Source organism: Mycetomoellerius zeteki, unplaced genomic scaffold (assembly GCF_001594055.1).
Source record: "Mycetomoellerius zeteki isolate Tzet28-1 unplaced genomic scaffold, Tzet1.0 scaffold228, whole genome shotgun sequence".
Classification (NCBI taxonomy): Eukaryota; Metazoa; Arthropoda; class Insecta; order Hymenoptera; family Formicidae; genus Mycetomoellerius; species Mycetomoellerius zeteki.
In genome coordinates, this window is record NW_017257203.1 from 2,460,681 (window position 1) to 2,476,837 (window position 16,157).

Sequence of the window (16,157 nt, forward strand, 5' to 3'; positions counted from 1 at the left end):
TATTGGAACAATATCGAGCAATTAACGATGAATCAGAAATTGCAATTATCGATAAAACCGAAATTTTAAATACAAAGTCGTATTTTAAAATACGAGAATGTCTGCGATATAAAATTTCGTAATATTTGTAGTATTATTTTATTTCTGCTATATTATGTTTTTAATGTTGGACTTTTAGCCATTTTGAAACTAAATTGGGAATCGTTATGTCTTTTTGATCTTTTAATATTATTAATATTATATTTTTAATATTTTTGAATATTCCATTAGATTGAAAATAATAACGCGGTAATAATTACCAAGTTTAATTATAGTTTGATGATTTGTTTGATTTTATTATTGAACGAGACAATTACGCGCTAATATGTATTTTAATTAAATGTGTAAAACGAAATGAGAAAATTAGTTTTGCAGGAATTGTGTTCCAATATTTTTTAGTATTTCTTTTATTTAATTTTTCGTAAATCCAATACGTGTATCATCTTACCGAACTCATATCGGAATATAAAGCCGCGGCAGAGCATTAATTTTCATAGAGGTCTGTTTAAACACTCGACAGGTATTACCCAGCGGTATAGAGCGAATTGAAAAGTATTTCGTCAATATTAGCAAAATTTTCGTAGTTTGTCTGAATGTATTTTCCGCTGAAATGTAGTTTTTTTTTGCAGTTATAACATTTAGGAAAATGTGAAACCAATCTTGCGCGAAGTCGAATTTTTTTAATCAATCGTTTTGATACGCCACGACGGTCATCTAAATTTATGTCGACTGTTATCGCAAGTGTTGCACGATGCACTTTCCTATATATCGGAGATATTCTCCGTTCACGTGGATTTTTTTCTCATTCTTATTTATGAGTTATGAATAGAGAATCGCGGTAAATAAGGGAACTCACCGATCCGGTAAAATATATCTGCTGTGCATGAGAGCTTTAATCGGATAAAAAGAATTTATGCGAATGTGTATTTTTCCCTTTCATATACGAAGCGAGAGATGGATGTTACTGTTCAATGACGTTGATTTCTGCGAGATACGTAAAAAGCACGGGACTGCATTTTTGCATTTTGTACGAACGACATGGATATCGGTTACGTCGGCAAACGATGTAATAGATTTGCAGATTATTTATAATAAATGTGTATCTGCACAAATTGGAGCTTATATAGAAAAGCATGCGAATGCTACGGGTATAACAAATTTAATTAGTATAATATTAACGAACATACAACGCATTTGTTATATCATCGATTAATTAACAGAATAATTTTTACTCGTTTCATCTCGGAATTTGATATATGATTTATATCAATATACCTATATTAACTTGCATAGGTACGTATAATAGTTATTCTTCAATGCCTTGCGTGATTTATACATTCACGGAGCTTGAACGCACCTTACGTACAACCTGTATACTTCGATGTGTATACTTATCTAATAAGAGCATCTCCATATTACTAGATGACGTAATTACTTTCCTTTTTGTTTTATCAGACTTGCGATTATTCTTTTTTTACCCTTTTGTAGAACAGACAAAATCATTAGCTCCGTATCGAGCATTCTAAGCCTGCATACTCGCATCGATTTTTTTCCTTCCGTTTTTTTTTTTTTTTTTCTTAATAATGTTCATGCAGTAAATTTATTTTTTTCCTGCCGTGGCTTCAGCCGTTTCTGCACAGTTATGGACGCTCCGCAGTTGCGACTGGTAAACAGCAACTATTAATAAGCCGATGACATGCTGGAAGCGTATCGGCTTGCGTGCCTGCGAGAGAATGCTGTCTCGATTAGCAGCATAGTGTGCTCGCAATAGATGCGACACAGTAGTGTCGGAGCGATAAGATTTATCTAGATCCTAGGTCGCCTATTATACCTAACGTACATTACAGAAACGTATCGCTGGGATGTATGTATGCCACTGTTGATAAGCCTGTGCATGCATCACAAGGGGAGAAGGGAGCCAACAAGAACCCTATTCCCCCTTATTGTCAACAAGTTTCGAATCAATTAGGCATTTCTAAAGCGTTAACTCCGCCACAATGACAATATTTATCTCGTTAGACTTTCATATTATTAATTTGATTGTATGTAAAATAAAACACGGCGGGTAATTGTCAGAAGCAATTGTGGGCGACAGATTTAATTGTACAAATGTGCAGTTTGCATTGATCGAAATTGAACAATCGCGCAATTTCCACGCTTTGTAATTCTGGATTAATCAATTGGATATTTAATTTGATTAAATATTTAATTCTTAAAGTATATGAAATTATAATACAACGTAATAAAACAAATCATGGTGTGTATAAAAGCTGAAATATCTGTTTGTAGAGATCAGATCGATATCTTAAAAGGAATTTTATAAAAAAAAAAAGAAACGAAAAATAATGCAAGACGAGTATGAAAACTGACTTTTTCTGGTAATTACGTAAAAAATGATACATTAAAAGACAAGCTACGTTTAAAATTGTAGATAGACATCGGATTCTTGTAATTTCATATTTTTTTAGAAAGCAGATTGGAAAGTAACATAAAAATAGAAATTTGTCTCATTAAAAAAGCTTTCTAAAAATGTATATTTATTTGTGCATATTGTGCATATTTGCATATTTGTGCAAATTTGCATATTTTGTGCATGCTGCAAAAAATATCTGTTAAAAATCCGATGTCCAATTATAAGACTTTTTAGTGACAATAATTAGACTTTGAAGAGTAATAAAACGAATAAACATTGTCAAATATCGCTTTGGTATCTCTTCAGCGCTGTCCCAGATGATCCTGCGATGACACTGTTCTGTTTAAAAGTGACAGGGGAGACGAGAAGAGGAAAAAAGAAAAAAATTGCTACATCGAAAGTGAACACGCACGTGGGTGATATAATGTGATGAATTCGTGCCTTTTTTTTTCCAGGACGACCGGTAGTCCCTCTAGCAAATCTCCGGCAGGTGGTAGCGGCGGTCCCGCGGGCGGTGTAGCAGGAGCAACAGCGGCACCAGGAAGCGGCGCCAGCAATGCCGGAAGTGTGGAACCCCGTACACCAACCACCGGGCCACAGAACAAGCAACTGCAGAATGTCAAAGGAGAACATCCCTCGGTAAGCCTTCTAAAGTTTATCTTGATTTTCGACGCGATAACGCGGATATCAATTATGATAACGAGGTAATCTCGAAGACCACCGCAAAGCTCACCTCGTACAATTTATAATTTGCCACTTCTGCAGATTTCCGGTGTGATTGTCATGAAATTCTATTTGTAACTTTGTATATTGTATATGTGTATTATAATATATACCGTATATATCTATTTTTATATATATTTCTCGTAATTTAAAATTTTTTTTGTGAAAAATGTACTTTGCATTATACGGTACATAAAATTATAAATAAGAGCCTGTCTAAAATTTTAACGCGAGTTATAGTATATATAACAAGGTTTAAAAGTTTCTGGTTCAAGGATATAAAAAAGATTATAAACTGAAACAACTATTTTAAAATTGTTTGACGTAATTACTTTTTATTTCAATACATTTTTTAGAACGATGAATTCATCTTTCTATATCACCAAAAAATATTAAAAATTTTTGTCCTTAAAATAGTTTAACATTGCAGAGATTACTTCTTCATCACTTATTTTATCCTCTCTCTAGTGATTATTTTTTTATTTTTAAAATTGAAGTTTAATTCTCATGGAAAAAATTTATCAGTAATGAAAAAGGTACAGAAAAATTTATTCATCGTTCTGAAAAATGTGTTGAAATAAAACGTAATTATATTGAAAAATAAAAATGTTTCATTTTATTACTTTTTTATAGCTTTGGATTAGAAATTTTTAGAGAGATTGTAATTTAAACATAGATTATAATTATCTAAAATATATAAAGGACTATTATTTTTCAAAGCTAGAACAGTAATCATCAAAATGCAATTGCTATTAACTCTATATATAATTGGAGATTGTCACGATGTTGCGTTCTAAAAGTAAAATTGAAACTAATTGCAATAACGTATAAGCGACACAATTTTGTTTAACGTAAAAACTGATCTGTAATTACAACAAAATGCATTTATGTTCTTGCGATATAATTAAGTTGTACACCCTGCAGTTTGATACAGAGACAGTAAATTTTCACGTGTTGGAGACAAACGTGATATTTAACGAAAGTTAATTCTTTCTATCTCAGACCTTTTTCTTGTAATACGATTTTAAGAAGATTACATTTTAGTACAAATTATCTCTCTCTCTCTAACTGTACGTATATTCTTCCTAGCAAAATATATTTTGATAACAATTCCGAGAATCTTTTACGAAACAGAAAGGAAGCGATAGTAATAATAGCATTGGCGATCTGTGTGTTTCAGAAAGCATTTCTACAGAGCAGGTCCATCTCCTTGGTCGACATGTACATTGATAATTCGGAACCGAGCGAGAATGTTGGCCAGATCCACTTCAGTCTCGAGTACGATTTCCAGAACAGTACTCTCATTCTGCGCATCATACAGGTCAGTCGAAGTACATGGATGTGTTTTCTCTTGGAACTTAGCTCTTTGAAACATGCCGTTTGCTTCGATATCGCCTTGTTTGCGTATGATGCACTCGTCGATCGCAGGCGATTGGAGTATCGCTACATTCCAGTAGGGGATCGTAATAATACATCATGCTGATGCAATTTTATGTAAAATATAAGGAGACGTAATATACATAGTAAGATCAAAAAGTTTCCAGTTTAAGAATAGAAAAAAGCTGATAAAATGAAAAATATTCATTTATATATATAATTTAATATAATCATCCTTTATCTTAATCCGTTATATCCATTTTTCTATATCACTAAAAAATATTGTGAATTTTTGTTTTTAAAACGGTTTATAACAATGTAGGTGTCATTTTATCACTGATAAATTTATTTTCGTGCAAATCGGATTTTAATTTTGAAAATTATTTTTTATTATCAAAACTATGTTTTATTTTCACAATTGAAGTCCGATTTACATGGAAAAAAGTTTAGTAGTGATGAAGAAGTGATCTCTGCAGTGTTGAACCGTTTTAAGGACAAAAATTCAGAATATTTTTTTTCAGCAGTATAAAAAAATTTAGTTTATTTTGAAAAACGTATTGAAATAAAAAGTGGTTATATAAAGAAATAAAAATGGTTGTTTCGTTTTATTACCTTTTTTATATTCTCGGATCGCAGACTTTTAGACTACGTGAATATTAATAAAATCGAAATTTAATAAATTCTTATTGCCGACGCGGGTAAATCGACTGTTTACCTCGTTCGATGGCGTCCGCATTGAGAGTTCGATAAGTACGGAACAAAAATATTTAGAAATAAATATAAAGTGGTTTTCTCGAGCCACTCCGCGTATATAACGTGTGTTACGTAAACAAATTACGTAAATAAATTGATATGCGCATTTCTGTCGACAGTTGTGTTCCGACACAGGCTGTGGAAACGTAAAACCGGGATGTAGATGGGCCCATTAGCTTGATTTTTGGTTTTGCTACGCTACGGCCACGTCGATAAGGGCTGTTATAAATCGTCAACATGGGACACGCGTTGCCACGCCGAAAAATGTATCTGTACGTGAGCGAAAATATGTATCCTGGTAAACTGGGACGTCATACATTACTTCCTGTTACAGTGCGACAGAGGGAAAGGGGGACTTTGAAACTCGTCGACAATCTCGGGGGGGGGGGGGGGGAACGCATAAATTCTTTCCAAACGCTGAACCGTTTTCGCCTCACGCGATTTAACTTGACATTAAGCGAAACACTCGGGCATCGCTTTCTTTGTTTTCCTCGGTGAAAATTATCGTGCCAAGATCTCGGTAGTTGGAGAACATCTTTCTAAGTACAAAGTGCATCGTTTACGTGATCATATCGATATGCATTGGTGCACACAAATTTTATGTTAATGCGTTGCCTGAAGCTTTAACATGTAATTATTTTTCATTCCGTAGAGACATGTGAAATTACGTTACTATTACAAAAATGTAATATTAATTTCTTCATGCCACGAGGATACAACTATATGCCACTTTTAATGAAAAAAAATTATAATGAAATTGCGCGTAGCATTATCGCGTAGTTTATCAAAGAAGTATGCCGGTAAAAATTTTATTTCTCACTTAATTTGCATCCGACCTCTTTTCCTTAGCGAATATTTAATCGTTTGTTGAATTATTTAATAGAGTACTCTGCTGCAATACAATTTGTTTTTTATTGTATATATTTCTAACAGCGCGTCAAATTACATCTGTAAAATTATTTAAAATGTGGTTGTTTTTATTTTTTACATTATCTCGTTAATTCTAGCGAAATTTGACGCGAGCACGACATGATTTTCACGAGGTATATCTTTGTTTTTCCAGACTATTCGGTTAATTTCGTCCAAAATGTATTTTTCGTGGCTAATGCGCATCATAAATGACCCGGAATGTACCTCCGAAGAAAACGGAAACATGCTTCCGACCTTAAAGATTCCTATTTTCGCGAGCTCTCTCGTGTCTTTAGTAGCGTGAAAATTTGTCGCGACACCTCGAAATGTTCAACCAAGCGTTCACCAAAGACATCGCGTTTATTCGATTCACGTTCAATATCTTCGTGATTTGTAAACTCGAAGGTAGAAATTTCTCGTATAGAAATACTCATGTAAAGCATACATGTGTCATGAAGTTACATATATGTTATATAGTTAGAAATTTTGTCAATTTGTGAGAAATCGACTTTTCCTTAGCGGAAATTTAACCGAATGCTATCTTTTCTTTTATTTCTTTTAATTTTCATTTCAATTATCGACATCAAATAATATTTTATATGCCAAAATTTCACGTTTTTCTTGGGTAAAACTTATTGGGTTTTACTACGTAAAACTTGGAATTAAATAAAGAGATTAACGATTTAATCGGCAAAATGTAATTTATCTTTAATGGTCCATAAATAATGAAGAACACCTTCACAATCATGTTTGCGCGGGAATTCTTTTCTTGTTAGATGAGCATTTTTTTTTAACTTTCATGTCGTAATTTCGAAGTTTGTTTGTAAAGTTTTGCGATACTTTAAATCGCACGGAATCGTTCTTCGCGAAAAATTTGAGTCGGCATAATGACGTTATGGAGTTCCGAGGAACGGTCTGACAGCCAAATGAAAAATGACCGGCCACCTCCGGCGTAAATGCTTTCAAGGCCACGAGCGACTTTTTAAACGATCCATTGCGAAAAGTTGGAAAGAGGGCACTTTCAAGCAGGACTTATTTTTCAAAACACAGGCGGCCATCAAGGCCGTTAAAGGCGGTTATTGATTTTGTTTCCCGTCTAGCTCCCATTAACAGTATCGACTGTGCTGCGCACACAAGGGTTGCTCACATGCTCACAATCTGTCTCAGGACGATACTAGTTCTATCATACAGAGACTGTTGCACGTACTCTGTAAATTCTCTTACACATACAAGTTTGAGAGACTTAGATGAAAGCTTTGTAAGATGCAACGGAAACAAAGACGTATATCTTTTTCGGTAGACAAATGCGTATGTTCTATTACATTTTGAACGAAACAACAGCTATGCATATAAATATGAATAAAGATTTCGGATTTCAACGCCATACATACTGCACATTTTCATTTTGACGTACGCTGCGTATATGGAATAAAATGTTCTTTTTTTTTCTATTTTGAAATATTACGAGTCATATTACTCAAAGCGGATCAAGTGTCATCACTTTCCTGTCTTCTTTCATATCTTTTTAAAGACAGTATTTTTCGTGCATCCCTTCTTCTTCTGTTTGTTCATTCGTAAGTCTGAAAGAATTTTAGGTACTTTATGCTGTCATAGGTACATATAATCGAGTGGAAGATCCGGCTTTGTTTATAACATTATGCAGGCTTCACGTAGAGTTGTATGTATAGAGAGATTTACATCGAACTTCACTTTCCGTAAGAGGACTTACCGCGAAAGTACATGAAAATGTATATATTCCACGTAATCGTGGGAAGCTTAAGGGACGATAGGAAGTTCCTTATTCTTTAACCCTCCGCGAACCAGGTGGAAAATCAACATGGATCATGTGTGAGTATATCTCATACCTCATGCTATACTTCATCATAAATAAACTATAATTTAGTATGGTAACAAATTGGTAACAACGCACCCTCCAGTTGCACGAAACCGGCAACATGCGCGCGGCACTTTTTAAGAAGTTATAGAAATTCATCTTGCTGGAGTACGTCACACCCCACCTGGTTCGCGGAGAGTTAAAATTCCGTTCTCACCCTTTGATACTGATATCCGATTTGCTTTAGGGTAAAGATCTGCCGGCGAAGGACTTGTCAGGCACTTCCGATCCGTACGTACGTGTAACGCTGCTACCGGACAAGAAACACCGACTCGAGACAAAAATCAAAAGGCGCACGTTGAATCCGAGATGGAACGAGACGTTCTATTTCGAAGGTAAGCGCACGTGTTTGGCAATGCTTCTCGCATTGGTCCGCTAACTTTTTCCCCAGAGATAAAGGACCGCGGGGAAAGGAATAAATGCAAAGCAATTTTAGTTCGTGCAGTGCGGTATACGACAGCGACTGTATCTGATTGCGTTAAGCCGGTTTAAGGAAACCGCAGCGTACTATAACAATCTGAAAATAACAAAGCAATCTGATACAATCTTCTACTTAAGATTAGATCTGCGAGATTGGAATACACGTAAATTTTTTTTCTTGCATCTAATTTTTCTTCGTGGAGGAGGAATTACGTCGAAATGTTAGTTCAACGCCAACGCAATATTTTGATAATATCTACAAAAGATGGACTGCTTACAAATTATAAAAAAAAACATTTATCGTGTAAACAAAGTGTAATTAAATTTGGATTGGTCAACAAAGTTATCGTGATATAGTAAAGTATACATATTTATATGTCGGTTCTCTTCTCAGGTTTCCCTATACAGAAGTTGCAGAGCAGGGTATTACATCTACACGTCTTCGACTATGATCGATTCTCGAGGGATGATTCCATAGGGGAAATGTTTCTGCCGCTTTGCCAGGTAATTTGGTGAGACGTGCCTGCTCGCAATTTGTGCGGTTCAATTATTACACGCGATAGATGCGGATTAAGGGATTCACATGCTATGAGAATAGGATTCACAACGGATAAGTGGAATCTGACGTGTTGCACATGTCGCGTCTCTCGTTTTGCATCTATCGGCTTTCGAACTCTTATCTTGTAATTATGATCCGCCATCGTGGAATTACCGTTTAAAGAACAAATCCATTATCGTAGAATTGTTATTTGAACGAATTAATCACTGCATTAACTGTTTAAGACAAAAACTTACAAGATTCGAAAAATGCATTATGCATCAAGCAAATGCTTGAATTTTTAACACAATTATTAGTAACAAAATAGTAAAACAATCAGTTTATCATAAAATAAAGTAAAATTACAGATTGTATATTTGTAATATTTGTAATAATACTCTAGAATAATTATGTTTAAAGAAACAATAATTAGATGTAGACATCGAATATACTCGTATACAGATGTATGTATATATGTGTATTTAAATTAAATGGCATTAAATGACATTAAATGGCTATTATAATAAAAGCATTATTAAATATATCATTCAAATAACAATATTATTTTTATTTTAAAATATATTATATTTATATACTGTAATATAATACAAAAATATCTTATTTATTTGAATATTGGATATTCGTTTATGTGTTTTAAAATGTATTCTTAAAAATTTTATATATCAAAAATTATAAAAACAAATTTTTCTTTAAAATGTATATAAATTTGTTTATGAAGTTTATTAAAAAAATATATAATTTCATCTGCAATATATTTAAGTTCTTTTGCAAATAAATTCTTGAAGATATTTTTAAAAAATCGGCCAAATTTTTAACAAATATTTTTTTACGTGAACAGAAATAGTTTTTAATTTATTAATTGTGTCGGGAGATCACATGACAATATAATATATAACATGAATATAATTCTTGCTTGATATCAATATGCCAAAGATGGATCTATAGTGGATTAATCTGCGCGAACAACACCGGAGGACATGCGCGTGTGATAATTCTATCCTATGCACACATTCATTTCCCAGGAGCAATTCATGATATATGCCGGCATTGCGAATGGGTCGTTGCACAAATCTCACGCACTGCTGTCGCATAGTATATGTATACATGTATATATATGTATATATAAAGATTAATATTATATATACATATATATCAGTATCAGTACATCCCTCGCCCTGATGAAGTGAACAGCATGGTTCACGAAACGTTGGCCTCGACCATAAAAGAAGACACGGTGATAACCCGCAAACCCTCTAATATAATATTATATATATTTTGTACATATGTTATACGGGAAAGGTTAATATTACACAAAATATTTTATGACATACATAACGTTATAATAAAACAATTTATTAACAGTAATAACATATATATTAATTGTAATAACAGTAGTAATAATGTGTTATAATCTGGGACAAATAATTTTCTTTTTGTTTAAATAACGATTGTTCTGACCCTAGAGCGAGCTCCAAATGACCAATTTGTATCAAGTGAAGCGTGACATATTCATGTAATTCAGGATATGTTTATGCTGTAAAAATTTTGCATTTGTAATTTGCAACATATGATATCAATTAACTATTATGTCTGCACGTGATCACTCCGAGCAGAATACTAATTATCTCGCGTTCGCTGTACACCCTAATAACAGACAAACGTGACGAACGTATTAATGATAATATGGCAAATGCTCTCCTAAAGAGTATAATTTTTAATAAAGATATGCAGAGAGTGAGAAAGAAAGACAGAGAAGGGCACACTTGCATGGAGAACTTTTCGTTTCTGTTTTGATTTCATTATTTCTGAATATGTTCATGATACTGCACGTTGTTTAGCTACGGAATTAATGAAAATTAGTTAAAGTTTATTAATACTCATATATACAGGGTGTTTCCAAATTAAATGGCAAAACTTCGGGAGCGTGTAGAGGAGTAAAAAACTAAGAAAAAAAGTCCTATAGACATATGCTCCTTTTTGCTTTGTTTCGCAGGAAATCACGAAAAAAGAAAAAAATATATTTAATTTATTATTTTAATTATTTTATTTATAAACTTTTTAATGAAGATTTTGTTCGAAATGTGCACCTCTTGCAGCAATACAAGCATTGCATCTGTCAAACACGGCTCTTGTAGCAGCCAGGCACTGTTCTTGCGATATTCTGTTCGCTGCAGCTACGATACGATTTCTCAAATGTTGCTCTGATTGAATAGGCGAAGAATAAACTTCTTGCTTCAGAGTACCCCATGCATAGAAATCTAATGGCGTTAAGTCGGGCGAACGAGTTGCCCAATGTACTGCTCCTCCACGTCCAATCCATCGTTGTGGGAATTTTCTATCTAACCAGGTTCTAGCGACTCTGCTGTAATGAGCAGGGCATCCATCTAATTGAAACCACATTTCAGTACGTTGTTGTAATGGGATGTTTTCTAAATAGTCAGAAAATTCATTCTCCAAGAAATTTAGAAAACGGTCCCCATTTAATCTTGCAGGTAAAAAAAACATTTTTTTTCGATTTCTCTGAAACGGAGCAAAAACGAGCATATGTCTATAGGACTTTTTTTCTTAGTTTTTTACTCCTCTACACGCTCCCGAAGTTTTGCGATTTAATTTGGAAACACCCTGTATAATAGAGAAATCCTTGTTATAATCCTTCTTGTTTTTATGTTAAATTCTATATTTTTTTTTGAAATTGGGTTTGTTAATTAGTTCGACAATTGTTACGAAACTTTAATTATCAGCAATATCTCACGGATTTGTTTGTTATAGGTCGATCTATCTGAGAAACCATCGTTTTGGAAGGCTCTTAAGCCGCCGGCTAAAGATAAGTGTGGGGAACTCTTGTGCTCGCTGTGCTATCATCCGAGTAATTCCATATTGACGTTGACTCTCTTGAAGGCGAGGAATCTCAAAGCTAAGGATATCAACGGAAAATCAGGTAATGTTACGTTCACTATATTGTTCGTGCATTCTTTGGTATTATGGTAAATCAAGGCATTCGATGAATATTTTTGAAGAATTTACATAATTATGCATTTTGAAACATAAACACACACACACACACACACTTTTTTTTAAATGTAAAATATATTCTCTGCTGTGTGTATTAATAATATTCTTTTGATTTAAATCGCATTACAACATTGCTTGCACAACGACGCGTTTTATTACATCTTTCTGTCGAGAGAATGAGAAATAGAATGGATAATTAAATATTTACAATTCTAGATCCGTACGTTAAGGTATGGCTACAGTTTGGTGACAAGAGGATCGAGAAACGCAAGACTCCTATTTTCAAATGCACCTTGAATCCTGTATTTAACGAGGTATTCTCCTTTAATGTACCTTGGGAGAAAATCAGGGAATGCTCTTTGGATGTAATGGTGATGGATTTCGACAACATTGGACGAAACGAACTGATCGGTCGGATTCAGCTCGCAGGTATTTTAAACTTTCCAATACGTATCTTTAAATATAAACTTCCGTGCCTCAATTCTATCGATAAATTTATATTTAAAGTAATGCATTATTAAAATTCTGAAACTTTTTAATTATAATTGACGGAGGTAGTTAAATATAATACGTTTCAAAATATCGAGAGTTTTCTGTTCGATTTTACTATTTCTGAATACCACATGTATGTGAAAATAGGTTCAAATTTGAATATAATAATATTTTATTTTTTCATGATTATCATTAGTGTCTTTTAAAAAAGAGTGTACATAACACATTTATTACGACATGCCACACTTTTGGATTGACCTGAACTACCCAAAATTTTAATAGTTGCATTTTGTCCTAAAAAATGTTTAATGTTTGAAATTCGAAGTCTTTTTTGCGTTAAAGTAACGTTTCAGTGTAGTCAAGTAACCGTTGTAATTAAACGTCATAGAAACAAATAGCAGATTGAAATTGGAGTCCGGTGTACAATGTACAGCGTAACTTCCTTTGCAGGAAAAAATGGAAGTGGCGCGAGCGAAACGAAACATTGGCAGGACATGATCACAAAGCCGAGGCAGACCATCGTGCAGTGGCATCGCTTGAAGCCCGAGTAAAGGACACGCTTATCCTGATCGACGATAAATGATATTCTGTCGGGCAGATTCCTCCCCCTCCCTCCTGGGGTGCGTCACCCGTCAAAGTTACATTAATGAAACAACTCTTTTTTTCTCCTCTTTTGCTCGATATCCTTCACCCGATCGCAACCGATCTCGACGAGAGTACCCGTACCCATCGACGACTGTACAACATCCTCCTTCGCATCGCGCGGAGTGCTCTTAGCGACGCTGGTCGTCGGGGAGCAGTGCCGATTACGTGTTAATCACGATTAGAAATCCGAGACGTTCTCATTATCGCCTGTTGTTGAGCTATCATTGTGTATTAACGAGCAACGTACGTGATGAATTGTCATTATTACTAGTATAATGGTGAATCTGTCAAGCGTTTCGAGCGTGCGATCGAGCGTTCTAAACGCGTGTTTCGATGCGATCGGCTAGGACATTAGGCGATAAGAGTGACGAGATATGTTGAGATCTTGCAGAAATTAATAGTCGCATCGACGGCGGCCGCATCCGCAAGAGGAGGGACACAGCAAATGGTTACGGGCTGAAGACTCAGTCTTCCGGGCAGCCTCTCCAGGCACATCAGGTGCCATTCCTCTTATTTTCTCAACCTCTTCTTCTCCATCCCTTCCTCCCATTTTCTTATCCGTGTCCGCCTCATTACCGCCCGGTGCGGTGTTTGACACGGGATCTGCGATATTATACCGCAGGTAAAATTGATCGTTCGTTCCAGGACGAACGACCCGAGCATTTTGCTCGTCAGTTTTGCGCGAATGTTTGATAGAACGTCGCGTTTAAATCGTCCCGTAGGCGTTTTGCCGGGCTTTTATATTGTTTGAGTCTACGCGCGCTCGAAAACACGTCGGAACTGGGAATATTAAAATCAAAGGAGCAAGCAGATGAATGAGATATGCATCGCATTCTTCTACAAAGGAAGAGTGATATTTTTGTGGATAAAAATTCGCGTTATTACGACAGTGATATCAGTTTAGCAATGTAATAGTTCTTGTTGAAAATTGGTCATGGATCGAGAATCTGCGTACAGCACGAAATTTTGCTACTGCGACAATTGACTTGAGGTTAAAGGCGATAAAACAATGATCGACACATTACGTATCGCTTTCTTTTACTTGCTCCTTCAACTGTCTAATTACAAGAGATTATCTCAAGAGAATGGAACCTGAACTGTAAAGCCGGCGAGCTTTCTTAAACAATGAATACCACGTCAGCGTAATGGCGGGGTTACAAATTGCATTCAAGACGTTTATATTTCTATTAAACGTTATTATTATGTATTAAGATATATTGCGTGAACCAGGATCTGTCGATATCGCGAAGACTTATTGTTTATATAACCAAACTTTGATCGTTATAGGAGTTAAAAATTTCGTACAAACATGCTATAATAAACGACGACAAACGAATCTGCACGTCTGCTTTATTTAAATATAATTTGCTCGCACTTTAGCATCTGTAGCCTCAAAATTACATGTACGAAAAATTTCTTGGAAGTTTGCTCCTTCCCGAGGATACTCCAATGAAATTTCCTAATGACATATTTTTAAGCACGATCATCTTTTAAAAAATTACGATCAAAATTATGTCCATAAATAAATTAGGAAGATTTTAAATTATTTTCTCAATTTTATTGTTTTAAACAGCGGTTTCTAAAGCGATTTTAATTTGATAATAGATATACATTTTGAAACACTTGGTCATCTTGATTTGTATAAATGCAAAAATGTAAGCAAATTTCAGCACTATTTTAATTAAACTTTTCAGCACTATTTTAAATTTGTATATTTTAGCTGTGACATTCCAGATTGTTATAGTTTTTAAAAAATGTTTATTCCATTTAAAGTTCTGAATCCAAATGTCATTTTTATCTCTGTTTAAAAGTAGATTATATTTAATTTTTCAATATGAACATTTTGATTTAACGGTTCAGATATTTAAAAGTACATAGATGTAATGTTTTTATGTATTTTCCAAAACTTAAAAGAATTAAAGAATTAAAAAATTAAATTTTCTATTTTTTAATATTAATTATTTTTATGAAATAATTTCAGGAATCGTTACTTAAACATACGTTTGTTGTGGTCGTATTTAAAAAGATGTTAGAAATAAATTAGTCTTTGCCATTGTATCGAGATCTACGTCCAATGTGGCTTTTAAAATTATTTTGCTAACAAAGTTTTGAAACTGAACGTAACTCTATCGGAACGACCTTGTTTACAAGCTATAGCTGCGTACAAGCGATCACTTTTAGGGACAATCCGATTTTACTGGATTTTAGGAGTTAACTTCGGCTACAGATTATTTTGGTTTTACATCCGAGTTTTCTTTTGCCATTTTCCACGAAAGTACGTGATTAATTTCGATGTATACGTGCAATTATGAAAATAACGCCAGATTCGTAAAGAACTCGAATCTGGTGGAAAATTCAAAATATTACAGTAGTTTCCAACATTGATGTTTGTGATGTAGGATGCTTCGAGAATGCGAAGAAACGGGCAAAATAATAACTCTGTTACTATCAAAGCGCGTCTCTTCAAACAAGAGCGAAACGTTTCGAGATAGTTCGTAGGAGACAAGCGATACTCTGGTAGGGATGGGCATTAATTAGCTAATCAGTTTTACTGGTTGTCATGGACAACCAGTCACTTTAATTATTATACGTGAAACATGCAAAAATTTAAAAGGTGTAAAAAAAATATCTGATTTGAAAGTATAAGGAATAAAATAAAGGAATCGAAAGATGAATAGGATAAAAAAAAATAACTAAATGTTCATAACTTTTATGCAAATATTTTGTACTCATGAATTTTAGAATTTCATTCAATTGGAACAGTAGTTGAGCAGCGACTAAATACATATGGTATGTACATACCATACTAGATTTAACGTATTAATTCAATTACTTTTAAGTTGCTATTCAACTATTGACTGTACGATAATTCATTCAGTATGTGGAGTTAGTTCTGTGTAGAGACCCTTTAATCAGAGATT

The 16,157-nt window shown here is 34.2% G+C and overlaps 1 protein-coding gene across 7 annotated transcripts in view; it reads left to right on the top strand.

The window, feature by feature from the left end:
* Syt7 (Synaptotagmin 7) overlaps window positions 1-14,713 on the top strand; it is a 175,727-nt gene extending 161,014 nt beyond the window's left edge. For 5 of the 7 annotated variants that reach the window (XM_018449026.1, XM_018449027.1, XM_018449030.1 and 2 more), the window contains 7 exons: window positions 2,908-3,091; window positions 4,356-4,496; window positions 8,296-8,443; window positions 8,923-9,032; window positions 11,857-12,025; window positions 12,316-12,528; window positions 13,042-14,713. In XM_018449026.1, the coding sequence (XP_018304528.1) occupies window positions 2,908-3,091; window positions 4,356-4,496; window positions 8,296-8,443; window positions 8,923-9,032; window positions 11,857-12,025; window positions 12,316-12,528; window positions 13,042-13,142 (1,066 nt within the window). In that variant the 3' untranslated portion in view covers window positions 13,143-14,713. The remainder of the gene's footprint in view (window positions 1-2,907; window positions 3,092-4,355; window positions 4,497-8,295; window positions 8,444-8,922; window positions 9,033-11,856; window positions 12,026-12,315; window positions 12,529-13,041) is intronic. The other 2 variants (XM_018449029.1, XM_018449031.1) reach the window with 1 other exon arrangement.
* Window positions 14,714-16,157: the final 1,444 nt, after the last annotated feature.